General features: G+C 48.8%; 1 protein-coding gene across 1 annotated transcript; it reads left to right on the top strand.

Annotated features, from left to right (window-relative positions):
* Window positions 1-284: 284 nt before the first annotated feature.
* LOC122675681 (transmembrane epididymal protein 1A-like) lies at window positions 285-2,226 on the top strand. The gene has a single exon (XM_043874676.1). It carries the CDS (start codon window positions 504-506, stop codon window positions 1,389-1,391), a length of 888 nt encoding a protein of 295 aa, XP_043730611.1. The 5' UTR covers window positions 285-503; the 3' UTR covers window positions 1,392-2,226.
* The last annotated feature ends 7,193 nt before the right edge of the window (window positions 2,227-9,419 follow it).

The raw sequence follows: 9,419 nt of genomic DNA, 5'->3' as shown, positions 1-9,419 counted from the left end.
TGGGTCCCTTCCCCCCTCTGAGCCTTCGTGTCACCTATAAATTTTGTTTAGCAATAAGTTTCTCACAGAATCATTGGCAGATTTAACTGAGAGAAAAAAAAATTATGTAACGTGCCTGGCACCGAGAAACAGACCGTAGAAGGCAGTCAGCTGACACCCCTCTTGGCTGGCACACCCAACTCCCTCCCCTCTCCTTGTGAAGCGGTGGGGCGGAGGCGGTGAGGGAAAGGGCAGACCCGTGCCAACAGCGAGGGGCAGAGGTTGAAATCCCAGGCCTAGGATCTAAGGACGGTACAGAGTGAGGCGCAACGCACGTACACCATCACGCCTCCGAGAGAGTCACTCCCAAGGCTTCGGGCACCTTCCCCTGTGTGGGAAGCACAGGCGCGGCCAGATCAGGAGAATCTCCGCATCGCTCAGAGGCAGCCACTCGTGCTGGTGAGACGCGCGCGTGAGGTCGCTGCCCTTCTCCAGCCAGTGGCCCTGCCGCACACACCGGGACCATGGGGACCCTCGGGGGACACCTGGTCGCGGCGCTGTTGTTCCTCATCATAGCACTCTACTACTCGGTGCTGGTGTCCTTGGCTCTGCTGCGGGGACAGAGGTTCCTCAAACCCCCTCTGCCCCCGAGAGACAAGCGAGGGCACAGGTGGTGGCAGCTGGTTTCTGGGGAAGCCGTGGTGAAGGTGGTCTTCTCCCTGATCGTTATCTTGCCCGAGCTCTTCTACCCGCCGGGAACAAACCGGATGGTAATGGTGGACTGGGAGGACCCAAAGCGGCCGTTTGTCTTCAAGGACACCTGGCAGCATGTCACCATGTACGGGTTCTTCCTCTTGAGCGGCCTGGTGGACATCGTTAGCCAGGCGTGTCAGGCGCGCCAGAACATGAAACTGGAGCGAGCGGCCGAGGCCCTGGCCTTCTGCGTGCTGGTGCTGCTGATGATAAACCACATTGAGAACAAGAGCGCCCTGGAGAGCCGCGTGCACGCCCTGTTCATGCTGCCCGCCTTCCTGGTCGCCTTGGTGCTCATCATCGAGGTCTGGGTCCCCGACCAGCCCTCACTCTGGGTGCTCAAGACCTGGATGGGGCTGGTACTCAGCAACTGGCTGCTGCATCTTGGCGTCCTGATGTACGCACCTCCCTCGGGACAGCCCTGGAGCGGGGACAACCCTGTGGACCTCGCCTTTGTCACCACCTTCTTCTGCTGGCACCTGGGCTTGGGGGCTGTCGTGCTGGCCGCCATCTACAGCCTCTGCAGCCTCTGGTACCGTCGCTTCTCCTCCTGGAAAAGGGCCCCGGGTGCTGAGTACCAGCCGTGCCCCCTATGTGAGGGCAGTGAGGAGCCTGAGAAGTTCAGGGCAGGGGCCCCACAACTAGACGGGGGTGTCTAGGGATAGAATCTATCTCAGCACTTCACCCTTTGTAATGAGGGTCTTGAGGATGCCCACTGTGTGCCTCGTGCAGGAACATCCTGGGATCTGCAACGTGGCTTTCCATCTCAGGGGTCCCATTCCTTGTTCTGAAATGAACCTTGTAGGATTACTTCTGTCTACCACCCTCTTCTCTCCAGACCTGTCTGTCTCCTATCCTGCTAGCCAGTGTGGTTCCTTATCATGGATTCACATGAAGTGAGAATAGGAGTAGTGCTTTCCTCTGACAGCTTTTGGGATCCAAGAGGAAGAGAAGAAATGAGGAAACAGAGGAAAATGGAGGGTCTCTGGGGACATGGCAGGGCTCTGTATGTCCGGGGCAGAGCTGGCTTGGTGTGTGTGCTGTGTGGGCCTGCAGCTGAAGTAGTAAAATGTGTCCCAGGGAGAGAGCTCTGTTTCCCCATCGTGGTGAGGGCTTCTGCTTCTTCATTTCTTTTTTCTTTTTAATTATTAATTTACTTTAATTGAAGGCTAATTACAATATTGTGGTGGTTTTTGCTCTGTCTTTTACTCATACTAAGTGGGTCAGGAAGAACTGGTTTTGTTGTTACTGTTTTCTCATCTAAAGTGGATGAGGCTACTTCTGCATGAGGGAATGAGGGATGAGGGGATAGGGCAGCAATCAGGTTAGCAGGGCTCAAGTCTGGGGAGGAAGGAAGCGAGGGAGGGATTCCCAAGGGTGGGTGTAAGAAACAAGGATTATATTGTATAATTTTAGGTTGTTTGGTTTTTGCTATGACATAAAACAACTCCATTGCTTATGTAGAGTCTTTCAATAAAGTCTATGATACACATACACATGTCTTGTGTGAGTGATTCTGGGGTGAGATCAAAGAAAAGATTTCAGTTGATGGGAGCAGAAGGCAAGGACCACCATGAAACTTGGGGCGCAAATTACCTCAGCAGTTCTGAAGACGCAGGGACTCCAAGCTGAGAGGGAAGCTGAGAACACCAGCTCCTGGAAGCTGCAGAACTTTCAGCCACTGTACTCACTGAGCTTCTCCCAGAAGCAGGAGGTGTTAATAACTTCACATCCTCAGTGAAATATATGAAAGCGAACTATATAAAAATACTTATCTCTGGGTACAACTAGAAAAGTGCTCCTGACAGCGCGTGTATGCTTATGTGAGATGATAAAGCCAGCATTTGGAAGTCTGAAGAGGCAGGAAAAAGGGAGGAGATGCTGACCACAGTGGTGGAGAAAGGACCATGGAGAAAAGTGCCCACACAATGAAGCAGCTGCAATTCTGCCACCACCCACACAGTCAGAGATGCTGTCCTCAAAGACGGAACGCTCTATGAAGTACAGAGAGGCATATGCATTTGCAGTTGGAGGGCAAGATGGGCTGTACATTGTCCTCCGAAGTATCACTGGACACTCCCTAAAGAAGTAGGGCGCATGAGTGTGGAAACGAGCCCTGGAAACAGTGGGACAGGGCTTAAAGCAAAGAAGGGGAACAAGGGAAGGAATGGAAGTGGGGCAGGGGTCTGGTAAGTCACAGGGCAGCACTTGGAGGGAAGGAACACTCTGGGTCTAGAAAAGAGAAATGACTTCCCCCAGCTGGAACCAGGCCAGCCTCAGCTTTCCTCCCCAACCTAAGGAAAGGCCAACATCCTTCTTTGTGTCCCCACCTAAAAACCCAGAAACAGAGTCAACTTTACCCCAAAAGCTAGTAAACCTTAAACTTCAGGTCCCCTTACTTCATTCTTTATTCTTTTTTTTGGAGGGGGGCACATCTCTCAGTTTGTGGGATCTCAGTTCCCAGCCTGTGGGCCCAAGCAGTAAAAGTGCTGAGTTCTAACCACTTGACCACCAAGGAATTCCCAAGCCCCCCCACCCCCACTTTATACTTCTCATATAAAGTCTTGAGAGGGGCCATAGCAAGTGTTCATATGATCACTTATCACTGAGAAGCTGCAAAAGTTAGACTTTTCTTATTCTTTTTTTCTCCACAAAATGTGGCTGATCCCCCTCCCTGAAAACTCAGCACAGATTTCCTTTCAGGATGACTTATGATAAACACATCTCTTCCCGTTAGTAGTGAAAAGTAAGAGTGAAAGTGTTAGTCCCTCAGTCACGTCGAGCTCTTTGGGACCCCATGGACTGTTGTAGCCCACCAGGCTCCTCTGTCCTTGGAATTTCCCACACAAAAATACTGGAGTGAGTTGCCATTTCCTTCTCCACCTGTTAGTAGAGCATCCTTTATTCAAGGATAATGGTAAGACTCTTCTTCCTTTAGCTTGAAAATAAGAAGCTTAAAATGCTAATGACATCACACACTGGCTGAAAACCACCTTCCAAATTAGAATCTCTCAGTCAACAAATGTAAGTATCTTATCAGATGCTGGGTCTGATGCAAGGAGCAGGAATTAAAGGTGCAGAAAACTGATGGCTTCCCTGGTGACTCAGATGGTAAAAGAATCCTCCTGCAATGCAGGAGACCTGGGTTCAATTCCGAGTTGGGAGGTTCCCCTGGAGAAGGGAATGGAAACCCACTTCAGTATTCTTGCCTGAGAAATTTCACGGACAGAAGAGCCTGGCGCGCTACAGTCCATGGTGTCACAAAGAGTTAGACATGAATGAGTGACTAACACTAACACTTTTCTTCACTGAGGCAGAGGTGGGAGGTAATACACAGATGTGGGTTCTGCTTATCTCATTTGTGCTGTATGCAGAATTCTTGTCCTGCACATCTGGCCCTTGCCCAGAGCATCAGTCATGGCTCTCTAAGGAATCAGAACCAATGGGATGCAGACAGATAGAGAATTCAAGGAACGGACTCATGAGATTGTGAAGACTGGCAAGTCCAGAATCTTCAGCCTGGAGACCCAGGGAAGAGTTGAGTTGATGTTGCCATCTTGAATCTGAAGGTGGTCTGGAGGCAAAATTTATTTTTCTTCAGGGCACCTCAGACTCTTCTTTTGATGCTTTCAACTGATGAAATGAGGCCAAACCACATTACCTAAGTCTACTGATTTAAATGTTCATCACATTTGTAGAAATTACCTGCACAGCAACATCTAGACTGATGTTTGACCAAACAACTGGGTATCATGGCCCAGCCAAGTTAACACAAAAAATTAGTCATTATACTCAGCATAACAAAACATGACCACTCAAGTAGGATTTAAGTCAACGTGTTTGTCATGTATTGGAGACCTTCCAAAAGAGTAGTAATAACTTCATTTTGGGTTTTCCTGATGGCTCAGACAGTAAAGAATCTACCTGCAATGCAGGAGACCCAGGTTCAATCCCTGGGTCGGGAAGATCCCCTGGAGAAGGAAATGGCAACCCGCTCCAGTATTCTTTCCTGGGAAATCCCATGGACAGAGGAGCCTGACAGGCAACAGTCCATGAGGTCACAAAAGAGTTGGACAGGACTTATCGACTAAACAACAACAAACTTCATTTTAAATGAACTCCGTCATTATAGGATCTGACTACAGTATGACTACAACTATATAATGTTCTATGGATTTCTTCCCTTCCCTGAACCCTCCAGAAAGAGAATGATAGAGATGGGTGTGCAGGTAGGTGACACTGAGTTTTAAATTTAAATTTTTTTTAAATAATTTTTTTACTTAAAAAAAGAGGCTTTTTTCTTTTCTTTTTCAGGTTGCATATTTTAGACATCTTAGAAAATAACAAAAAATAGTTTAAAGTATTTGGAAATCTACCATAATGCTCTTACCCAGAATTAATTACTGCCTCACAGGGCTAAAAGGGTAGGATATTATTTCAACCACCTTAAGAGGGTAGAGGGCTTCCCAGGTGGCTCAGAGGTAAAGAACCCACCTGTAATGCAGGAGACTAGGGTTAGATCCCTGGATCAGAAAGATCTCCTGGAGGAGGGCATGGTAACCCACTCCCATATTCTTGCCTGGAGAATCCCATGGACCGAAGAGCCGAGTGAGCTACAGTCCACAAGGTTGCGAAGAGCCGGACGAGACTGAGGTGACTGAGCACACATGCACAAGAGGGTAGAAGGTAGGGTTTACATATCAGAGGCGAGGCCATTCCTGGTGATATTGCCTGATGTACCTGATGACCAGGTGAGGGTCACTGACGATAAGGAACTCCAGAACTGGGAGTCTAGTACTATGAGAAAGAACTAAGGATACTGACATGCCTGGAAGATGGCAACCTTGTCTGAGAAGAACCTGGAGCCCAGTTCTTGGTGAATTTGGAGGGGGGCAGTGTGGTAAGGCATCAAGGAAGTACAGAAGATAGAAAATGTGACTAGCATGAGCTTCAAAGGAAGAAGTGATCAGGGTTAAGCAGACATGGTAATATCTGCCCTACAGAGGTATTCTGGGAAATAAACATGGTTCTTCATACACAACACTTAACACAGAGTGTTGTGTATACCATTCAGCAGACACTCAATATGTATTAGTTAGAGATTCTGAATACACATACAGACCATACATTGAAAATAAACTCTGAAAATAAAACTCTGACCCACAGTCTGCAGCAACCAGCCCAGGAAGCCAGTCTGCTATCTACAAATCAGACCTGTAGAAAGTTAGCCAGCTATCACTCGCTACCAACGAGTCCAGGTAGTCAAACAATAATCCCTGTAACAACTGACACACAATGGACAGGACCTGATAAATAACTAATAGCTTCCTAATTTCTGCCCTGTTTCTAGCTTAGGGAGCTTCCCTGGTGGCTCAGATGGTAAAAGCAACTGCTTGCAATGTGGGAGACCCAGGTACAATCCCTGGGTCAGGAAGATCCCCTGGAGAAGGAAATGGCAGCCCACTCCAGTAATCTTGCCTGGAAAATTCCATGGATGGAGGAACCTCATAGGCTACAGTCCATGGGGTCGCAAAGAGTCGGACACGACTGAGTGACATCACTTTCTAGCTTAGGACCAACCGAAAAAAGCCAAATATGCACCCCTAAACAATTACATGAGACTCCACTTCTAGTTAGCCTGACTACAGCTTCCCTATGACAACAGCTTCCAAGCAAAGCATCCCCTGAAGGCTTCTGTTTTTTTCCCCACCATGATGCCTTCCCATTCCTCTGCCTACCTGAGCCTTTGATAAAAAGCAAATAATGGCAGCTGACTCCCTTGCTGTAGCAAGCCTGAAAAGAACACCTTTGCTGTTCTCCTTTGATTGGTTTTCATCTATTTTCACATGTTAAATTCTTTCATTTATTCATTCAAGCTGTTAATATTTATTGAGCATATACTATATGCTAGGCTCCATGCTAGGACCTGAGAATATAAGAAGTGACTCAGATGCCCAGGTCTCTGTCTTCAAGCCAACTGTGGCTGTGGGAGAAGAAAGGCAAATAGACAGCAAGTAAGCACAGTCTGTAAAGGACTGTGATGAAGGGCAGCTAAGCCAGACTTGAGAATCAGGGAAAGCTTACTAGAACAGTGTGGAGACAGGGGCCTGAAGGAAGAAACCTGGAGGAAGGGAAAGAGTCGGACAAGACTGAGTGACTTGTTCTCAGATCCCTTGGAGAAGGAAATGGCAACCCACTCCAGTAATCTTGCCTGGAAAATTCCATGGTCAGAAAAAGGGGAAAAGCCATAGGAAAGTCTCCAGGTCATTGCATAAACACTGCAGAAAGTGCATGAAAGTAGGATGCTTCAAGATGAGCCATGAAAGTAGAAAGGCAAACAAGGGTCAGAATCTTTCTAGGCCACATGAAGGCATTGAGCATTTGTCCTAAAACTGACAGTAGGGATCAAATTTCCATTTTGGAAACATCACTCAGGCTCCATGTGGGTGAGGGCTGGAGGAAGGCAAACCTGGAAGCAGGGAGACCAGTTAGGTGACTAACAAGTGATGATGGCTGGATGAGAAGAACAGTGAGTGGATTGGGGAGCTTATTTAGACCTCCCCAACCAGGACATCAAGTCTGGAGGTCAGTAGGGTGGGGGAGGGGGCTGGGGGTGGGGCAAGACAAAGCTTGTATAGCTGAAGAAGAAAGTAAATGCAGTCACCGAGAAAATGAAATCCATGATGGGGGCTGTGGAAGAAGAGATGAATTCTGGATGGAGACATGAAATTAAGGTGCTGTTCTGGAAGCAGGTGGATGTATGTGGTGCCTGGAGCTCAAGAGGAAGGGATGAGTAGAGAGGGCAATCTGAAAATCAAAAACAGTCATTAAAGCCATTGATGAGGATGGATGAGATCACCCAGGGGGAGGGTACAGGGAAGAGGGCTTGGAACAGGACTCAGAGGACCTTATCTAATTGAGAAAAAGAAGACAGACACTCATGAGGCAGACCACTAAAGAGTAGCCAGGGAAGAGGGAGGAAAACCTGGACTTTGCTATAATAGAGAAACCAAATATTGACGCTGTCTTAATAAAGGGAGTAGCAAACAAAGGTTTGCTTCTTGTTCCCAGTTCCTCCTTGCCTTCCCAGGAAGCGACATTGGGAGGGAACTTACTCTATGAGTTACTAGTGGAACTGGTCCTGCATTGCCCCATGGTGTTGCCCAAGCTGCATCAACAAAGTGCTGGTGTTGGTACTTGTCATTAAATAAAACTGGATGATGAAATAATGAGGAGAGATGCACGCACTTAGGACAAGGATGTCCCCCTAAGCCACACCAGCTGAGGGTGTTACCAGTATCTTGGTGAGGTGGGACTGGGAGTTAATTCAAGGGCCACAGTGGGCATTATTCTGGTTTGATTATTGAACAGTATAGAGTTAACTACTCGGTTCATTCTGCTTGTTCAGTCATGTCCAACTCTTTGCAACCCCATGGACCATAGCCTGCCAGGGTCCTCTGTCCATGGAATTTTCCAGGCAAAAATACTGGAGTGAGTTGCTATTTCCTTCTCCAGGGGATCTTCCCAATCCAGGAACTGAACCCACATCTCCTGAGTCTCCTGCAATGGCAGTTGGATTCTTTACCACTGCACCACCCAGGAAGCCACCCAGGTTATGGAGCACCTACCATCAAACTTCCTTGCTCTTCACTAGACTGCAGGTACAAAAGGGACCACGGGAAGGATGATGGTGTATATTTCAAGTTCTCCAACCTCTTCAGCCCTGGCTGAGGTATCCCCCCCCATCCCCACAAGCCTCTCTCTCTCTCTCCCCCTCTCCTCACTCCCCACATTTCCTCTCCCTCCCTCTCTCTTCTCTTGCCTCACTCACAAGCTCTGGGCCTTCTTCCAGTTTCCAGGAGAGTTCAGAGATTACCCTTCCCCCTTCCTCACTGGCAATGGCATCCTTGGTAGCAAAAGAGTTTTCCTCTCTAATTAGCAGTTTTTTAAAGACAGTAACCCAAGTCACCCACCTCCCTCACCAGGGAAAAACCGACCTTCCCTGCCTTCTCCCAGCACTGCCTGCCCACCCTCATAGGCCCTCTGCCCTCCTGAAAACAGATCCTTAACTTCCTCTGGCAACCCCACTCTCCAGGTACACATTCCCCAAGAACCCAAGAACCAATCTCAGAGTGGCAGCATCCTCACTGCCTAGCCCATCGACCTGTCCTGATGTCCTGGGACAGGAGCTAGGAGCGTGAGTACTGGGAGACAGAGTTGGAAGAGACACTTGACTTTCACTCATTTTGTACTTCTGATTGTTTGTTTGTTTTCAATGAAACCAAAATTAAAACTGTACTAAGGGCATGGAACTACCTAGTAAACTGTAAGTAATGCACAAAGCCCAGTTCTGCCAGGCTATTCGTGGGATTGTGCCTGCTCCACGGCTACCCTCTTGTTAAAGAGGTTCCTGTCTGAGAATGGCCAGGGTGCTAGGGCCCCTCACTCCTGTGCGCTTTCCTCTCCCCTCCTAGGGGCCGGGGCAGAGATCAGGAACTCAGCCCGGAGCCCACCTCTGCTCAGATAAGAAGCTGCGGGGTCGCCGCCACGCCTTTGCGCGACTATCCCAGGGGGCGCCCAAGGGACGACCGCGCAGCATCGCGCTGGACTACCTGCCACGCCGCCCCTGGGCCGGGGAGAGGGCAGGGACGGGTTGTGTATCCGCCCCTCCCGGGTCGTTGGTACCG

Source organism: Cervus elaphus, chromosome 19 (genome assembly GCF_910594005.1).
Source record: "Cervus elaphus chromosome 19, mCerEla1.1, whole genome shotgun sequence".
In the NCBI taxonomy this organism is placed as follows: Eukaryota; Metazoa; Chordata; class Mammalia; order Artiodactyla; family Cervidae; genus Cervus; species Cervus elaphus.
Note: the sequence above shows the minus strand (reverse complement) of the source record. Positions and strands in the feature narration are given on the sequence as shown.

Excerpts from the sequence above, each read along its gene's own strand:
- LOC122675681 (XM_043874676.1), top strand. The coding sequence starts at position 504 with ATGGGGACCCTCGGGGGACACCTGGTCGCGGCGCTGTTGTTCCTCATC.